The sequence below is a fragment of the Hipposideros armiger genome, unplaced genomic scaffold (assembly GCF_001890085.2).
Source record: "Hipposideros armiger isolate ML-2016 unplaced genomic scaffold, ASM189008v1 scaffold_42, whole genome shotgun sequence".
Lineage (NCBI taxonomy): Eukaryota > Metazoa > Chordata > Mammalia > Chiroptera > Hipposideridae > Hipposideros > Hipposideros armiger.
The window spans coordinates 1,438,257-1,459,069 of record NW_017731392.1 but is presented as its reverse complement, the minus strand read 5'-3'; the positions used below and the strand labels follow the sequence as shown (position 1 = coordinate 1,459,069).

Sequence of the window (20,813 nt, the reverse complement as noted above, 5' to 3'; positions counted from 1 at the left end):
AAAAAATTCTGTCCCCATCCTCTTATTTCAAGAAAAGTCAATACAATGAAATAACCTTTCGAAAGGGTAGGGATGATAGGATATCAAGCCACAGATAGAGTCAACGAATTAGTGTTTTTGTGGTAAACACGATATGATAAATTTCTAATCTTTATTTCATGCTCTATCTAAAATTAAGAAAGTTACTTCTTTACTCACCAGATCATTAGCTTGATCTATTGTAAAAACACTGTTGTTTACTCTATTACCAACTTCAATCTGTGCATCAGCTAATGATGAAATAAGCTGTTTACACTCATTCTGCATTCGTGTGAATGGAACGGCAATTTCATCATAATATAAATGTTCTGAAAGGATATCAAGTAAACGTGGCTGCACAGCTAGGGTAACAGCTTTACACTCCTAAAATATAACAGACAACAAATATTCAGGGCAAAATATAAACATAATTCTACAGATACATAAATCTTCACTTGCCAAGTTTTAAATTCCTATTGATTTTTGCATCTATGGAATCTATGTTCTGTTATCTCCCAGAACAACACAGTTAGTTGCACAGAGAAAAGGTATCACACTCAAACTACTCTAAAATTTAATATGAATGACTACAGAACATGCACATGGAACTATTACAATTTCATTAAATTTTCCACCTAATTATTCTTACTTTACTCTGAATTTATTCCAAGCTTACATATATAGCACAGATTTAAAAATATATAACTAAATTTAAAAATATATAACTGTAAAAAGAAATCAGTCAGATAAGAACACTTAGCATGCACTAAAAATGTTATTTAAAAACTCATTATTAGATTTCTTAACAATGGAACCCATAGCTTCACATGCCATACCGTAGAAACAGATATATAATTTAAAAGCTACTTACCTGCCCCCAAATTTAACTAACCCTTCCCACTCTCTCTGGTTGTTGCCTGCCCCAACCAGAGGGGGAATGGCCTCAGTGGTGAGCCATGAGGGGTTCTGTGGGATCTGGGTGATCAGCCTGGGCTTCACAGAGTAAGTCCAGAGAAGCTCTGTGAGGGTCCAGAAACCGAACTGTCAACACTTGCTGCTGAGTCTGAGAGGCACAAAAACACAGCATCACTGCCTCTCCAGCACACCGAGTCCTGCCTAAAAACAGAAGAGCTTTGCTTCTTTCCAGAAGCAAAGCTTGGGTCTCAGTTGCAATAGAGCATGGCTCAATTACTTTTAGACACAGCTCTGACAAACTGCTAAGAGGCAGTAACAAGCAACTCTCACAGCAAGTGCAGACAGTTAAATTTCCAGAATTCCAGTCAATGGAATAAACAAAGCCAGCAGGAAGTTTCTTTAATTTACAGAAGCAAGTCTTATACAAAATCATACATCTTACTAGAAGTTAAAGGTTATAGGGGCTACAAGGGCATGGCTTATTTGGAAACATAAAGATTTTGATTTAAATGTGCAGATTATTCTTCCTGTGACTAAAAATTCTGCCCTTGCTAGACTATCCATATAAATGGATCTCTAGCACTCAAAGCCTCTTATCTTTGGTATTTTTCAGTGATAATCTGAGAGAGAAATAGAGGAATGAATGACCAACAGCTTCCATACATACACACGTTTTTTTAAGAGGGACATTTCTTAATAGATTGTAGGGTCAAGAGCAAATATTAAACATAGTAGGCATAACCAGCAGTGTCAAGTATGAGACTGGGGTTCTAAGAAAAAAATCCAGGGTTAAAGGCAAATGGGAGAGAAACAATGTTTCAATGTACTTTGGAGTGCTTTTCTATAACTGGATTTTTATACAGAGAAAACTTTCACTTTTCTGTTTATAAAATATAATTAAAATAATCCTAACAGCTAATGAAAATTGGTTTACTTAGTGTGATTTCATTACTTTTTGGGCAAAATCTTACCTTTTGTAAAGCAGCCCATTCACAGATTACCAAAGCAACACTAATTCTCTGTAAGGCAGATTTGGAGTTCAAATGGAAGAGTAGTAACTGGCCAAGGGATTCAGCTGGTTTAATTTCCTGGGTTACTACATTTACACCTGGATCACAAATACAGCAACAAAGTGCTCCTAACAACCTAAGGGAGAGAAAAAGAAGTTACTATAAAAATCACTTGAAGTAAAGTTTCTCTTAAGTTGAAGCTGAAACTTTTCCCAAGGAAGACATAACTCCAATCTTATCTTCATAAAAATATACAAATCCTACTTAAAACTTCAAAAAATTAAGTTTTCTTACACTTTCATTTTTTCTTACTTTGTAATTAGCATGATGGAGGAAGAACTGACAGACACATTAGAGGAATCTTTGGGTAAATGACTTCTGAATTTGTGTATACTCACTTGGCTGCCATCATTCTGGCCCGCATAACCACAAAATCCCTGGTGGCAGGGTCTTCCATGATGGTGTCTGCACCTGCAATGTACTCCTGAAGTACTTCTTTACTCTGGCTTTGGCCTTGGCGTACCTTACCACCTGTTTTTTCCTAGAGGGAATGAAGAAAAAAAAGCCCAAAAAACCCAACAATTAAAGATTAATCATTAAAGTTGAATAGGAACATCACAAATACTCTCATTTGTTATTATCTCAGTAAAAAACAGTTCTTTTCACAAAATTTTAATGGATAAAAATTACTATGCATTTTGTCAAGATCCTAATTTTTTCCTTACATTAATGAAATCACACCTATAATAAAGCAATACAGATTTCTTACATGGTTACCATACTAATAATTCTGAGCTGAACATACAAGTATAGTATGTGCCTCTACATTTACCTTGGCTCTAGCTTTTACTTCCAGCAACATATTTAAATCAATAGGTAAATGTGAAGGCTGCATCATTAAACAAAGCCAAGCACCCATCCATGGACAAGCAGCTGCTACCACGTACTGAACTGAAGCCTTGCTCAACAATTCCATCCAAACCTACAGAGTGAAAAGAGAACATGAAAGTGAAATTTTTCTAGTAACGCCTAATAAAACCTAATACTTACACTTAGAGATACTGAATTGAAAACAATAATTCAGAAATCGCATAGAGATTAATTTTAAAATTCAATATAAAGGCCTATTTTTAAAATACTGTTTTTGGTGGTTTGTACACTAAAAAAGGTAATAAAAATAAAATTTTGAAAAAAGGAATACAAAAAATTGTCTTCAGTATTTTATGAAAGTCATTTAAAATAAAAGGTACCCATAAAAGAGTTGTCAAACTCTCATTAAGTCACTGAAATCCTTTACATATATCATAAAGCTCAATATTAATACAGTCCTATATTATATCCTCTGTTAACTAAATATCCCAATAAATATCGTAGTATAAATTAAGAACAGTATAAGTCTTAATTCATGATCTTACTCAGTAAGGTACTTTTCTTGATGCCCAACATTTAATGGGCTAGGAACAGCATGTAGAAATAACACCACTGTTAATCTAAGGCTGTTAGCAACGAGCCACCTCAGAGGCCAGTAATTGAAGACTAATTTAATAGGTTTTGAGGGTACAACAATGCCATTTACCCCCATAAATATTATTAATTATATCACATGGTTCTTCTTTAAAGATTCCAACACATACAACCAATCTTGCTTAGTAAGGGGGAAAAGTACAAATTTAAACTATGAAAATCAGGCTATATATTACCAACAAATCACAAAAGATACTTTGCAGGATCAATAAGCATTCTGATAAGTAGCAAAATGAGTGATGGAGAAAAGCAATCTTTTCTTTATTTTATTTTCTGTAATGAGGCTATCAGAAAAGGCTTAAAACACTTGCATAGAAGGTCACATAATAAGAGAAAGAAGCATGGCCAACCAAGACTTAACTATTATATTGCATAAGAAGCCTATTTTCTTGTCTCACCTTGCAGATCTCCAGATTTTTCAAATCTCTTGGGTGATTTCTAATTTCTTAAAATCCCTGACCAACACAGTATAGCAATTATGAAAAATTTTAACCTACCAAGTTACTGGGAAAAGTACAGATATATTCACTGTGTACCTTGTGAATGAGGTCGAGAATTTCCTGGCTGCTTTCTAAGACACAAAACTGAAAAATGTGTCGCAGCATATCAGGCAGGATAGGTATAAGCCAAGATGAAGAGTTCTGAAAACAAAAACAATCAAAGCTATCACACATAATTTTTGGGTGTTAGCTTATGTGAAGAGCTATAAGTCAAATAAAAGAATTATTACCCTGAAAAGGCTATATAGCTTTAAAAGGTTCAACTAGTGATATTCTGACAAGATTTTAGAGCAGCAGTACCACATTTATTATATCCATGGCTTGGAGAAACTAAATGGCATCCAACTGCAGAGAAGCTGGAAAGTCAAATAATGATTAACAACACTAAATTTTGCTTCAAATAAATTTAAATCATCCTCCATATGGAAGCAAGCTCTAACCAGCAACATCTCCTTGGTTACATTATATATCTCTGCTTTGTCAGGGAAATTTGAAGGATGATCAGATTACTGCTGCTGTGCTGGATGATCAGAGTAGAATTTAAGTTCTATTGTACTCACCAATAATGCAAGTAAGGAATTGTAAGACGATATCCAACCTAAAAAATTCTACTTTGGGTCAGGGACCCTCTGAAAATCTGACGAAAACTATAGACACTCTTTTTCTTACAAAAATACACTTGTATACTCATACATATTTAGGTATAACATTTTGCTTTCAATTTAAGAGGGTTCAGGGATTCCCTTAAGCCTAGGTTTAGCACCTCAATCTAACGAATTTTTTACAATTCAAAAGCCCACCCAAATTAAGCAAATAGTTCTTAATCAAACACCTATTGTGTACCCAGGATTCTCAGAAAAGTAATCTCACATGTTGTTTATTGTTCAAATAATCACAGGCTCACTGAATAAGACTAACAGAAAAATTCTAGTAACTAGTTCACAGTACCTATCACTACACCCCACCATAATTTTTTTAAGCACAAAGAAAACATATCTATAACGTGTGAGTGTATATATATATACATATACATATATTATATATATATAATATATATATATAAATCTGAAAGCAACTGAAGAGAAATTTGAAAATTTTAACTGAAATTCCAGAAAGCCAGAAGTTCTAGGGATAATGCATAACTTAGAAAGCTACCTATAATTTTCTAGCCAATGGAAAACTAATGAATGACAAAGATAGGGTTATATGTTCTCAAAATAGTTTGGAAGAAGTTTAAAACAGACAACAAAATCATCAGCTGGGGGAGTCTACTCACTGATTTGCTATGTTTTAACTACTTTCCATTGAAAGGGAAAGGGAAGCTGGGAAGAAGAAAAGTTCTCTTTCTTTTCTCATCAGACAGAATTAAGGACAATCTTAACAGAATTCAAAAAGCTGTAATAGCAACCTGCAAATAATTTAATACTCCTCTTCCATAATCTCTTCTCACTTATGATTTTTCCCCATATTTACCAACTGTCTTAACCCACCCACAACCCAGTTATTGCAAATCCAAACAGTTGCTTGTATTGTAGATCCCAAAGCCACATCTATAAGGAAGATTGTTTCCCCTATATTTATAAACAATAAATATGATATAAATTGTATTAGTCTTCTCAAGCTACAAGCTTACTCTAATAAATTCTACTTTATAATTATTAAAAACAACCACGGGGAGGAAAGGATGAATAGGTAGAGCACATGGAGGGAGGGAAGGTTAGAAAAGCAATTCTGTATGATACAATAATGGTGAAGAGGTGCCATTATACATTTGTCAAAACCCACAGAATGAATGTACAACATCAAGAATGAAACCTAGTGTAAACTATGAACTGTGGTTGATAATGATGTGTCAGTGTTGGCTCATTAATTGTAATAAATGTATGACTCTGGTGTGGGATGCTGATGGTGGGAGAAGCCGTAAATAGGCACTCTGTACTTTCCATTTAATTTTGCTATGAGCCTAAAACTGCTCTAAGAAGTAAACTCAATAAATAAAATAGAGGAAAATAAAATTTTAAAAATAAAGACAAAACAAAAACAAAAATCCAACCAAATAAAAAAACCCACCCCAGAATACATAGATCAGCATCATCACAGGAATTAGTATTTGAAAAATGCAGATTCTCCATTAGCATAGCATAAAGTCTACTTAGTAGAAAATACAAGCCTGGGAAAACACGTGCAGGCCAAATCCAGTCCACCTGAACAACTGTGCAAGTATCTCCTTTTAGATATGGTTGCAAAAAGTAATATGGCTTTAGCTCACTATTAGCGCTATCATAAAGATCACAAGCTATAGTTTGGCCCATCCACGGTTTAATGTGTCTCTTGCAAAACTGAAAGTTGGCCCGCCTATTTTCATTAATTTTGCACCTGTCTTCCAGGAGGCATTGATTTAGGCAGATAACCTAGTACTGTTGCTTTGTCTTTATAGGTTTAACTGGATAGGTGAGGGAACAGGGCACAGTGGGAAGTATAGTATTTTCAGCCCTTTAGAGATTATCCACCTTGGGATTCCCTCCTCCTCAAATTTTTACTTTTTTTTTTTTTTTAAGATTTTATTGGGGAATTTGGGGGAGGGGAACAGCACTGGGGAATCGGGGAAGGGGAACAGACAAGTTGCTGTCGTTTTGTTCTTCAGTCTAGTTGTGGAGGACATTGCTTCACTGGCCCAAGTTGGCACCGTCATTGCACTCTTCCCAGGTGAGGCAGATCGGTAGCCTGAAGGCAGCCTCAACGCTGCACTGCGACTCAAGGCAGCCCAGCTCCAGGTTGAACTGTTGTTCACCATCTTAGCTGTAGAGGGCACAGTGTCACTGGCCCATGTGGGATCCGAAACTGGCAGCCCTGCTGCTCAGAGCTCATGCTCCCAAGCCAACTCTTAACCAACGAGCCACTCGGCCAGCCCCCCCTCAAATTTTTAAATAGTTAATGGACTTCTAGTATGCTACTAACTAGGGCTCCACTAATCAAAAATTTGTTCTCTAATCTAGGCAAAGTCTGGGAAGCTTTGGTGAATGTTTAGTATCAATCTAGCACAGTGTAAACTAAATACAGAAAAATTCCTACCACAGACTATTTAATTCACCAGGTTTAAATGAATTATAATCTGGACCACTATAACTCAAGTTATAAGTGAATTCATGTTTTAAGAAGGCTTTAAATTGTTTTATTTTGTTTGGTTTGTGTTAAATAATTAACACAATATTAGCACTTTATGTTAGTGCTAAATGTAGTTCCCATTTGTATAATTATTCAGGGAAATAACTGGCAGTTATTGTATTTACTGTGACACGAATGGGAAGTCTCTTCCTAGCTATTTTATTCAGATTCATGTTTCCTCCCTGTGTTCTGCCTTCCTGAAACTGAGAATAGGCGAGTTGGGGACAAACAGGAATAAGTTATCAGATGTTTCACTGTACCTGAAAATCAAGGTGAAACTTCTAGCCATCTATATACTCCCTCACACTCTACCCTCCAGCTAGACAAATTTCCTTTCACCACCTTTTACTGCCATCATGCTCTCTCCTGCTTCCAGAGTTTCACATTCTGTACCTTCCTCTGACTCTTACCCTGCTCTTCACCTCATTAAATTCCACTTATCCTTAAGGTCTCAGTTTAAACTTCATTTTTAGCAGGACACCTTCGTTGATCTTCACTCACCTCACTAGCTAGGGTCCAATGGCACCATCTACTTCCCCTACCAGATACTTACCTCATTACGTTATTAGAGCTTGTCTGTCTTCTCCCGTCTTGTTTAGTTTCCTGTTTTAAGCTGTATTGAAGGGGAGATACCTTGTGTCTTACTGATCAGTATTTAGAAAACTGTATGCACATAGTAGGCACTACAATATTTGTTGAATAAATCCATCTTATGGAAAATAGTCCAAAATCACAGGGAGTAATTGGTGATATACAAAAATTTCCCAAAATTGTAGTTGGCAATACATCCCTAACTGGCAAAACTGGCATCTTAGGTGGGGTGAGATCTTGCCAGTACCCTTTTGCTATGTCCCCCCTTTTATCTCTCCTCAAGCATTCCAACAAAATGGGTGAAATGTGGAAAAAAGCAGCAATCTGATCACCATTACCATGAACACCTGATTCCTGCTTGTAGGCAAATTAATAATCATTCTATCTCCACAGCAAATGAGTTAGGATTGCAGGGAAGAAGATCTGGAAAAAAGCTACTTATAAAAAGTGATGAATCACACAGAATTCTTTTGCTAATTTGATATGAAATCCTATTTTGGCCCACTGCCAAAAAAAAAAAAAAAAGGACAATTCTATATTTAGACAACTTATAATTACTTAGAAAATCAGTTAAGTATTTATACTTTGTTTCTTCCCCTTTTCATATCTTCATAAAATCTGACCAAACCTAATTATGCTAATGTTCTCTAAAGCCAAAGTCTTAGTCAAGTCTATTCTTTTGGTCTTTCTTTCCTTTGCTACATATGCATATGTTAAATTTTCTTACATTCTGGATTAAGTATGCCTCAGATTCCAACTCAGTCTCATGTATATGTTTGTGCTAAATATAAGTGTCATGCCAAAGCCTGCCTTTCAAATAAAAACCAATGCCGTATGTATTAGTAACTGAAATTTTGAAATGACTCAAAGTGGCTGTGATGCAAATGGAATGGAAAAATTGATCCAGTCAACAGAACAGGACTAAACAAGAGATTAATGTACAGGAGCATACCGTTCTATATCATGAAGTCAAGTTCTGGCTACAACAGTTAGTAGTTATCAACAGTAATAATCTAGATATTCCAGTAAAGTAGTTTACTGATAGACATACACATCCACAGAGATACTCTTGCATGTATGTATAAACAGTCACAGACTAAAGAGAGAATACAGAAAGAAAAAAGGAGTGGTAAATTCCTTCATTTTGATTGCCAAGCTGCTAGTTTAGCAAAAAAAGTTACACCTTGATTTTAAGTCATTACCAAATGAAACTAGTTTAGTTTCCTTAAGAGTTCTTATTTCATGATCCCCAAGAAGCCAATAAGGCAAATATTTTTACTTGTTAACATCACAAACAAAGGCACAGGGATGTGTCACAGCAAATTCCAATAGAAATAAGATTAATAAATTACTGTATTAACTGTAGTTCTATTAAAGGACATTTTAGAGAGGTACATGCCTGCATACATACTTATGATGGAATAAATTTTAAAATTCAGGATATCTTCCTGAATTTATAAAGTCTTATAATATCTTTATAAAGTCTTCTAGTTTCATAAAGCAAAACAAAAAACTACTAAAGATTAATACAGTACTTTTTTTTTTAATACAATACTTTCAAGGGAACAAAGGCATTAGTCTTTATAAGGTATTGATGCACTGAGCTACAGCCAAGCTGAGCCTCATCATATTACCCTGGAATTATTGACAAGAATAGGTTGAGAAGTAAGAAACTAAAACCAGAATTAGAGCTACTACTAATTTAGAGATGAAGTTTATTTTTTCACTTTGTACTTAACATGACTTCAGATTTAAAAGTGGGAAAGCAATTCAATAAGACACTTAAATCATTTTGTCTCCATGTAAAATCAAGAGCTGGAAGTTAGCCAGAATTAGATCCAAATCTGAGCTGAGCTGCTTACTGTGAGCTGTGTAGCTATGTGACCTTGGGAAAGTTTCTTAAGTTTTGATCATCAGTTCCCTCATCTGCAAAATAGGAATGGGAGTAGCCACCCTATGTAAAGTGCTTACCAGTTCACAGTGCCTAACAGTTCATAGCAAAAAGTAATCCCTCAATAATAGTTTGGACTATTATTACTACAATTCAGTATCATTCTTACATCCCAGAATATACATAAGATTTCCAAATTGTTCAAAAAGAATTCCCAGAAATAAAAGTGTTAATTATTGTTCTTACTATCTGTACTATTAGTTATTTATATTTGTATAGCATTAACACTTTCAAAGCACTTTCATATACATTATCTTATTTGGCCCATATGACTCTGAGAAAGGCTGGGTAGAGATTATTACCAGGCAGGTTAAATAAACTTGACCAAGGTCATAAAGTGAACAAATGGTAGAGCCAAGGTTAAAACCCTGATTCTCTGTTAAGTGATCTTTTCATTAAACCACTGAAGAGAAAAAAGTGACAGAAAGCAGCTAAGAAAAAATAAGGCAAGTTAAAGTAAGAGTAGATTTTATCATCACCACAGGTCTATCATCTCCAGTCCAAATCCCCTGGAGCCAAATGTGTTTTGAAATTCAGATAAGAAATCATGGATTTGGATTTCAAAAGAATTTGCACATAGCTATGAATCAATCAATAATAATGATCAGGCAATTAGTGGAAAGGAATATAATAACAGATAAAAGCATCAGACATAGTTTACTCTGATATCTTTGCAGAAAGCAAATAACATTGCTGGGATCACAAGATTAACAATAACCATTAAATAAATGTTTCACTGCATAATGACTTAAAGCAATGGTTCAGATAAAGAAAAATCAGTGAGTTGTAGAAGTTGGAATAGCTTTGTGGCACTAGAGATTTGACCTGTTCCCTGAAGGAAAAGATACAGAGAGAAAGAAAGGAAACTAATATTTAGGAAACGGGGGTGGGGAATAAGGGGTAGGTAATGAGTCATATGCAAAGATACCATGAACATAACATGATTACAGCTGGGATACAGGGATGGACTTGGGAAATTTTCTTGACTCCAGGTTACATATTAGGAAACAGTAGGGGGAAAGGCTGACAAGAGCCAAATAATAGAGGACCAAAAAAGACAGAAATTTAATTCTAATATAGTAAGCAGCGACAAATTACTAGCCAGTTTACAAGTAACTGAGGCTATGAGCCTTCAAATTATCCTGAGACTTAATTCAAATTCTGCCCTTATAGAAATACTATGACTGTGTTGAAACTAAAGATACAAAACCTGGTTACAAACCCTGAGAGGCAAACTACCAGGGAAAGGAAGGTAATATTTTAAAAAAATATATAGAAGGAAGAATGTGGGTAACTTAGAAAAGAGGTGATGTTCAAAGGGGAGAACAACTTATTCTTAATATTCTGATTATAAAAACTGGAAGCAAATAAAACATAATTATAACAAATGCCAATTACAGATGATGGATATATGAATGTTGTTTTAGAATTCCCTGACTTTTTTTCTATTTAAAAAATTTCCCAATATTAAAAAAAATGGAACTAGGTGGTAGTAGTAAAAAAAAGTTTTCTAAAAGGATTTGACTTTGAGCTATTATTTGAAAAAGCAGAATAGAAAAATCAAACAAAAATAATAAAGGATTTATGTAGGGGCCAAAAGCAAAATGTAGTGAGAGTGGGTGACAAGAGCCATGGCTATACTTTTCAATGGTGAGGATACTGGAGAGCAAGGCTCAGGGCAGTAACAAAGCACAAAATAATCTATTATGCATCAATATTAAGTTTTACTGACGGCAGGATTTTCAGTAAAGAGATACTCTGAAGATACAGGCTAGATAGAAACAAGGGGAAATTTTCCTAGTGATACCATTATAGGGAGAGGTAAGGGAAGAATAGTTTTTTTTTTAACCTTATCACCTGAATCCTCCTGATCTTTCAGCACTTAGTCTAGCCTTCAGTGCTGCTTCCTGACACCTTTCATATTCTGGTCTTTCATTATTTAACTCTGCATAGGTTATTAAACTTATCATGTAAGAGTCTTATTACAATCATACTGTAAAGTTTTCCAAAGAACCACATAGGATTTGTTTTTTTTAATTTCCCGAAACATCCTGCATAGAATTTTATACAAATTTATTTAACAAATATTGAGGGCTATGCGTAAGTGGTGACACGCCACAAATCACATACAAAGATAACAGAGTTTTGGTATAAAAAAAATAAAGAGTCATCATACAAAAAGACAGAGGAAACTTAATTTCATATTGCTAAATGAAAGAAACAAACCACTGCGCAGTACACCTGAAGCTGAATAACATTGAATGTCAACTATAATTTAATATATATAGTCACGGGATGTGGGGTACAGCATAGGGAATAGAGTCAATGGAATTGTAACAGCTGGAATTCTATACGATGTCAGAGGAGCAGTAGATTGGGGAGGGAGGTTATCACTTTGCGAGGGGTGTAAATGTCTAACTATATCATTGTTTTGTATACCTGAAACTAAAAAAAAGAAGAAACCAATCTGAAAAGACTGCATACGATACAACTCCAACTATATGACAATCTGGAAAAAGCAAAACTATGGAGACAATAAAAAGACCAGTGGTTGCTAAGGGTTTGGAGGGAGGAAAAGAGGGATATATAGGTGGGGCACAGGCATTTTTTAGGGCAGTAAAACTATTCTGTAGGATACTCGAATGGTGGATACCTATCATTGTACATTTGTCAAAATTCATAGAATCTACAATACAAAGAGCAAACTCTAATGTAAACTATGGACTTTAGTTAATAATAATGTACCAATATTGGTTCAAGTTTAACAAACATACTAAACTTTTACTATTAATAAAACATGTTAACTATAGGGGAAATCTTGGGGTGCATAATGGACAGGCATATGGGACCTATATACCTTTTGCTCAATGTTAAGCAAGTTTATTTAAAAAAAAAAAAAAAAACAATGCAAAGGGAAGAAATTTGATAACTTCAAGAGGCCTATCCAAGTGAATTTAAGAATTCAGTACTTATATATAAAACATTTAGGCAAAAACCACAGAAGTAAAACAAAAATGAAGTGAAATTTCACAACAACCTATGCCAGTTTTGTCATATTAGCCATGCCTGGTCAACTGAGGGTTATAAAACAGACCTGATAGTTTTTCCTCAGAAGATTCTGACTAGACAAAATAAAAAAGATAATACAAAATAAAATTTACACATGTTGATTCATAGAAGTGCAACCCAATATCATGCTGCAGATTAAACTAAATCTATGTGGAATATTCCTAATTCACACAGAAATGCATGGTTAGTGAACAGAAAAGAGACATTTATTCATACTATAATCTACAGTCTTTTTAAAGATCACTGTAGTACCTATAAATAACAAGATAGAATAAATTCTTTATGTTTCCCTAAATTCTAGTATTTTGTTTGACCTATAGGGTTATTTAAAAAATAGGAATGTGAAGCCTTTTATAAACAGCGCAAGGACTCCTAGGGTCATCACAGGTTCCATTCACTTGCACATTGATTATTTCCTGAATGATTTCTGTAGGCATTTCAATGTGTGACTGCTGAAGTATACTATCCTTGGAAATCCCATGCTCTTAAACCTGAGTAATCCTTAAGAGGAGGCAATGTCATCATCAGTCTTTAGAAGTACTGCAGAGCTTCAAATTCAGCTTTCTAACCTAGGGTAGGTTCTGTCAACCATCCAATTACTAACCATACAGAGCAAGCAAAGACAGAATAACAGGTCTTTGACAAGAAGGGACTATTCAATCTTTCATTCAACAAATATTTACTGAGAGCCTCCTATGTACTAAGAACTATTCCAACTGCTAGGAATATAACCTCGAGCAAATATTAAAATATTTCTGCCTTCATGGTGATTATATTCTTATGTGTCCACATGGCCACCATACCATTTCTACTAGGCCCAGCATGCTCCTGATCTTTGGATATATAGCAAGGGTAATCTGGTGGTCTGATTTATTTTATAAAATTTATATAAATTTCAAGATTACTATACACAGTTATTACTTCTTACCTGGTCCTGTGTTGACAATAACGTAAACAGAGTTTCCAATGCTGCTCTTCGAACAGAGGATATAGTGTGATGCAAAAAAGGCCAGACACGTGGAACTAAAACTGTGAGTGACTGCTGAATACTAATAAAGAAGATACAAGTTAATCTTACTCATTCTCAGTTGAAACTGTTGGTACATTATTTAAATATCATTTCCTTGTGATCTAGTATTTTTTTTGATGAATCAATTCCAAAAAGATAATACAATTTTCATATGAATATTCATTTAACATTATTTTCTTTATTTGAAGGTTTGTATAAACATCACTTCTTATATTAATTTACACATTTAGTCCACATGCACACACAGACAAAACAGACTCAAAATATGTAAAAGCATTATAACAAGGTCTTGTTAGTAGTATAACTGTTCATGCTCCAAATAACATGCTGCATTTTTTTTACATAAGCTGGAAAGTATCTGCCAAATATCACAATATATGAAGCAAATTTTCTAAAAAGGCAGTTTTAAAAAAAAGAAAAAAAGATAAAAAACTACATTATTTCACACTGAATTAACAGAATTTTCACTACATTCTTTCATTTTCTTACATTATGCAACTTTCTGACACTATCTACTTGGTAATTTTTTTTTTTAAATCCCAAGTCCTTTATTTAGGGCAGGTGTCAACAAACTAAGACCCACAGTCCAAATCCACTCTACCTGGTTTTTAAAATAAAGTTTTATTGGAACACAGGCATAGTTATTCCTTTATGTATTGTCTATGGCTGCTGTTGTACTACAATGGCAGAGCTGAGTAGTTCTGACGGAGATTACACAGCCCACAAAGCAACAAAATATCATCTACCTTCACAGAAAAACACGTGCCAACCGTAAGGGTACTCTTGGCATTTTGCAGCTTGAGAAGGGTTTTCACATAGATTAACTCATTTATTCCGTAGAGCTTTTATTATTAAAGTGTCTGAAAATTAGGAAATCTCATATATATACTACCACCTCAGTTTTTCTCCTCATTTGCTTTTTACAGGCACTTGTTTTGCTATTCCAACTTGTGGGCTGTCCCTACTAGCCTAAATTTAACATTAAAGTACTACCGGTAGGTCAGTATTATTTGAAACATTCTCTACATGTTTTTCATACATCTATGATTTTCATTAGAAATAGACTCATCTACAGACCCAGAAATTATTTATAATCAAAATCATATAAACATTTACTGAACACCCTCACTAGGTTACAAACAGCAATTAATTTTTCCATCTGTGATTTTGTTTTTAAAGCTGCATATCAATTTTTCCTTCTGTATCTTCAAGGATACATTTAATAGAAACAATAACATTCAGGAGCCAGTCTAAAAGGCAGGGAATACATTAATCAGCTGAACTTCATTTCACATATCAGGATAGGAAAATAGGTTACACTTAAAATTTTCCAATTTATGTTAGTGGCTTTACCCAATCTCTGCCTTTGGACATTGTATTACATTATTATGCATTCCCTTCCTGATGAGTAATTCTTGAAATCAAGAACAAGAGTTGAAATGAACATTACAAAGAAAAAGTTCACAGAGCAACAAATTTTGGAAAATGTAACGCTGATGTTCAACGATAACTCTGTTAACTACATGTCACTAAATTAGGCTAAAATTCTATATTCTGGGGGTAGAGGTAAAAATAATACGCAATGATTTATTTCTAAAGTCAACTATTATAGGAGGAATAAGATAAAGAATATAACTGAAGTAACGCAAGGGTAAAAGAATATGACCTTTTTAAGCTCCTGCCTCAAATGAGCTGGTCTCTAGACAGTAAAGAAGAAAAGGCCTCCTGAAAATAGTAGTCTTTGGCATTCCCAACTTACAGTAATGTTCTTAAAGGGGATAGATTAATGTACTTTTAGACTTAATTATCTGGAAATTTATATAAACACTTTTTACTTTATTCCACTAACTAGCAATAATTACCTGCATTGTTGGACCTGAGGATAAGTTAACAGGGATGAAAGAAGAGTCATAATACTATTTGTTGAAGCTGTTAGATCATCTAGTTCCAGAAGAGCATCCCATAATGTATTTATAATGAAGGGTACCTATAAGATCAGTTATCAAGAAAAGTTATTAATTTTATACGAAATTGTATCCCAGGAGTCACTACTGATTCAACAACACATATAATCCCAATGACCTTGGACAGTGCCAGTTGTGAGCAAAGTTAAGAAGTCATTATTTGCCTTTAACAAGCCCCTACCCCTCTTTTTTATGCCACTCACCATCTACTCTGACATTTCTCTTCCTAATCAGACTTATAAAGGGAGGAGAATTCAGGAAATAAGACAGTCAATACTTTATTTTATGTAAAACACTACTTTAAAAACAATACAGTGTAGACACACAAGACATGACCCTCTAAATAATTTTAATTTATTTAAAACAGTACTAATCATCACAAAAAGACACATTTCATATTAAAAATACTACTTGCTGCACTTCCAAATATACATGTTCTGGTTTTGATAACACAAAGGAATGTCAGATAGACCTTAAAAGATGCACTTCAAAAAATGAGGCCAGATTTAAAAACCAAAAGCCAAAACCAAAATCAAAACAAACAAAAATCTCATATGTCTAAATATCAGATGTAAAATAAAGAAGAAATGTTTGCTTTCTTCTCAGGGAGGTTCCCTACATATTGTGTATATGAAGGGGAAGCAGATTAACAGACACCATTCACTTTTCCCAAGGATAATGTATAATCGAGATCTCATACATCAGAGGGCTATCTGTCACAAAACAAATGGAGGATGAAGGAGAAAAAAGTACCCAATGTTTTTCCTAATACTCTACACTCCAAATGTAAATAAGCTCTAAAGGAAGAAAATGTAAAAATATTAAATTTACCTTTTGTGTCTGAAGATACACAAGGCTTTCTACTACAGGTACTAATGATGCTGCAGCAACAGCTCTGACATCATCATCAAGGTCCTGGAGTCCTTCAATTATTTTAGTTAAAACTTTAGGCAATAAAGTATTAATCACATCCTGTAAAACAGTACATCAAAATAGATTTTCTGTAGTACAAATACTGTGCATAAACATTTTTTATTAAGTTTGCCATATGAAAACATAAATTCTAATCTTTATTTAAAAAGAATCACATAAGCATAAAAGAAAAATAACATCAATAGATGCCTATATAGTTAATCCTATTTGAAAAAGACTACAGCAGTATCACGTACGTTATTATTCAGTATGACTTAAAACGTCACAACACGTTCTCCAAGTAAGACTACAAATCCCTGTGTGAACACACACACAAATATATCCCGGTACTAGATCCTTAACTTCTATTTCTCATTTAAGCCCCTGCCAACCAAAAGGGCATGAGAGAAGAGAAAAGAGAAAGCTGCCCCTTTCTGCTTCTCATTATTCCAATCTACTCTCTTTTCAAGTTCTCCAGTAAGAGCCTGCCTCCAGAGGCTACTCCTGTGATCACACAATGGAATCTCACCTGGAATTGGTCTTGCTAAAAAATAGGAACAGGTTTCCAAACCTAATTAATCATCTTTTGACTTGTACTTAAATTCTTATTAGCATCACCTATCTCTATGACACTACCTCAAGAAGGCAAATCTTCAAGGGCTGGCTTATCTGTAACACTAAGAATCTAGGGCTATTTCATATTATTAATGAAAATAAACTAAGGGGGAAAACTCTCCCACATATGCTTTAAAAACTGAAGTGTTTACCTGACGCACAGCCAAAGCATATTTTATTCCCAGTAGACCACCATGTCTAACTTCCCATTGTTCTTGTGTGAGTAACTTAAGCAGCACATCCACAGTCTTATGAACTCCTGTTTCATTCATGTGTTTTAACACCACACCCAATGTTTGGGCACAAGTTTCACGAACTGGTGCCACAACCTACAAATGAGAAAGGAAGAAAACTCCTATTTGCAAAAAACTTATTTTGTTCAATCTGAAATTTGATTGGGCAAAGTCTCCCTTAGGTGATACTTACCTCATCAGAAACAAAGTCTCCAAATCTGTCTAACGCAAAAACACAAAGGAGTCTAATAACCAAGTCTTCCAACCACTCTTGATGCTGCTGAATCATCTGTTAAACAATAATTTTTTAGTAACAAAGATCACACTTTGTATTAGGGGTTGGAGAAACATATTAAGTCCAAAACAAAAACTAAAATATTGGGATGGGCTATTTTAGCTGTAGAAACAATAACCAAAATATATTAAAGTCCCAACTGCTATCTTTAATATTAACCACATCCTTTGATTATTAATTAGATTCATACATACTACACCAAAATCTTTAAAATTCATGAATTCTATTATGTTACTTGAGTTCCAAGAGAAATCAAGAAACTACTTAAGGTTGCTCTAATGCCAATTACATCTGTCATTTACCTATTATCTATCCTATTACCAATGTCTCCATTGCTCACTGATCTCTAACCTATCCTTTTATACATCTTAATCTCCTTTCCAATCCATTATATCCTGTTCACATACTTTTGCTTATACATAGTATTTTTCAACTCAATGTGTCTGAATATATCTTCGCCCTGAACTCACTCTTCGTGTCTATAAACAGACTTCTTCCTAATCTTTTTTTTTGACTGAGCCATCCTGCCATCTGTTGGCAGCTCAGCTCGGGCCAGGACTCGAACCGCTGCTGCTCGGAGCTCACATTCTTGCGCGAGCTCTTAACCAACTGAGCAACTCGGCTGGCCTCCTTCTTAATCTTTTTACTTTTTTCTTCATAATCACTTTTCCTTGTTTCTTCTTATTTACCTCTCATTTCTATTTCATGGCACATGCTCTGTTACTTCTCTGTCTTGGAAAAAGAGACCAATAACTGAAACTTGGTGATAACTGCTGCTTTACTACTTACCTCTTCTAAAGTGCTATCTCCCATTTTACCACCGCTTTTACCATGAGCTTTAAGGATTTCCCTAAGGCCAGTGCCTGCGCCATGTCGAACCTAAAAAGAACCAAGAAGCAGATATCAGAGGTTAAATGCTTAAGAAACTGAGTTTAACTTTTCTTCAATTTGAAAAAGGAATTATTAGATTTTTAAGAAGTCAGAATAAACTAAGTAGCACTTCACAAGAATGTGTTTTTCTTCTATTATCCAAGAAGAATTACATACATGAATTTTACAATTTTGCTTATGTGGAAATTTTTTTTAATGAAGCTACGAAAAATAGCTATTCTAAAATACTCCTGAGATATTATCCATTTGGCTGTCCCTCCTCTACTGTCTACTTGCATTTAGCATGTGACAGTGCTGTGATAAGCAAAGGAGCAGAAAGACAGTATCATATATTGTTCTTTACAGCCCCAACATCAATATTTTACAAATATATGCATCAAAGCTAAAGTTCTAAAGCTTCCAGTGTTAAGTGTCAAAGAAAGACAATTCAAATAAAATATCTTATGACTAATGCTTCACCAAAGCCCTGTAGCCTTCTGAAGTATCATCTGGAAAGGAGGAAACAGGCCACTGACATTGCACCCACTTATTCAAGACCCCATGTGAGTTAAGACTTGAGCAGCTTTAAACAGAAGTACATCAAGGAACAGAAAGGCTGTTAAAAGGTATTCCAAACTAGTGTTTTTTCAGTTACTCAAAGGCCAAGCGAAGTGGGACAAAATAGTTTGAGACTACCAACTCTCAACTTCAACCAGAGGAACTTCACTTTCTTCTCTTTTACATAATGGGACCTGTTAAAAGGTTTTCTTTGAAGAAATATTTCTGAGGCCAAAAAGCTGGTGTGGAAAATAATGCTTTTAATCAAAACTGTCTACTTCCAAAGGAAACTTCTGTCTGGGAGAGATATGCAAGTCTTTATATTACAGCTAAAAGAATGGAAAGAAATGAACAATTCACTAAATAAATACAACAAAAATGGTATGAAAGGTGAAAATCAGTCTAAAATTTTCTACTTAGAAGGTGAGTGATATTAAGTACCTTGACCAGAGGTCCTAAGGGACACAAGGGAAGAATAAGGACCATGAAAAAATAGGTTGTGCCTGAGATGGTTCCTTCCCTTTGTTAGCAAATAAAATAAAGCTATCATTGCTAAAAAATAAAAGTCACCATTTAAAAAGTAAATAAGGATAATGTGAACCACAATGAAGATAAGACTATCTATTATTTGAACAAATGTTTTGCCATATTCAGCTTATATGGTTTATTTAAAATTTCATGTATCAAATAATGAAGATTAACCACTTAATTTTTGAGCAAAATATATCTTTCTACTCTTATTGATGAATGTAAAAAAGGTCAATGAATTCTTGCCGTTCAAATTAGAGAGAAATTGTAATGAAGAAATCGTACCTCCCAGGAGGGATTAAAAAGGTCATTGCAAAGTTCTTCACAAAAGCTTTCCAAAGGCCATTCATTTGTCTGAATAAGAAAAACAAAATTACTACTAATTCAAAAGGTCTATTTTATGCTAACAGTTTACTTAATTTTAAAAAGTGTACTTATTTGTAAGTCTAGTAATAATAGTCAGGTTTTTCAAATGTTAAATAAAGTTTTTACTGATGAAGTAAAGATACTTATAAGATTTTAAATAAAATTTCTTTCAATTGGCAGATTATTAAATACTGTCTACAACATAGATTATTAAATACTATCTCTTAACACATTAGTATGAAAAAATTATAAATAATTTCAAAGGACACATTAGGACATTTCAATAGTACCTCTTCAATTAAGGAAGAACTGTCTGGAATATTATCAATCAAGACTTTGGAATCATTTGCAGGCTGATTAATAACAACATTTGCTATTTTTCGTCTCTTTTCTTCTGGTTCCCCATCAGTGCTATCATTGCTAAAAAACAAAGAGTCACCATTTAAAAAGTGAATAAAGATAATCTGAACCACAATGAATGTAAGCGAATCCATTATTTGAACACGTTTAGCCATATTTGGCTTACATGGTTTATTTAAAATGTCATGTATCAAATAATTAAGATTAACCATTTAATTTTTGAGCAAAATATATCTTACTCCTCTTATTGATGAATGTAAAATAGGTCAATGAATTCTTGCTTTCAAATTAGATCTCAAATTTAACAAGACTTTTTTTCTTCCTCTCTACAATGAACTC

The 20,813-nt window shown here is 34.2% G+C and overlaps 2 protein-coding genes across 2 annotated transcripts in view; one reads left to right on the top strand and one right to left on the bottom strand.

Annotated features, from left to right (window-relative positions):
- Positions 1-20,813, top strand: part of FGFBP3 (fibroblast growth factor binding protein 3) — a 119,137-nt gene that overhangs the window by 46,508 nt on the left and 51,816 nt on the right. The gene's annotated exons all lie outside the window — the stretch shown is intronic.
- BTAF1 (B-TFIID TATA-box binding protein associated factor 1) overlaps positions 1-20,813 on the bottom strand; it is an 87,073-nt gene that overhangs the window by 35,604 nt on the left and 30,656 nt on the right. The window contains exons 6-18 of the mRNA XM_019639000.1: positions 20,405-20,534; positions 20,034-20,102; positions 18,582-18,671; positions 17,691-17,786; positions 17,417-17,593; positions 16,569-16,709; positions 15,636-15,760; positions 13,672-13,792; positions 4,004-4,108; positions 2,776-2,925; positions 2,342-2,484; positions 1,905-2,079; positions 199-402 (exon numbers count right to left, since the gene is read on the bottom strand). Of these exons, the coding sequence (XP_019494545.1) occupies positions 199-402; positions 1,905-2,079; positions 2,342-2,484; positions 2,776-2,925; positions 4,004-4,108; positions 13,672-13,792; positions 15,636-15,760; positions 16,569-16,709; positions 17,417-17,593; positions 17,691-17,786; positions 18,582-18,671; positions 20,034-20,102; positions 20,405-20,534 (1,726 nt within the window). The remainder of the gene's footprint in view (positions 1-198; positions 403-1,904; positions 2,080-2,341; positions 2,485-2,775; positions 2,926-4,003; positions 4,109-13,671; positions 13,793-15,635; positions 15,761-16,568; positions 16,710-17,416; positions 17,594-17,690; positions 17,787-18,581; positions 18,672-20,033; positions 20,103-20,404; positions 20,535-20,813) is intronic.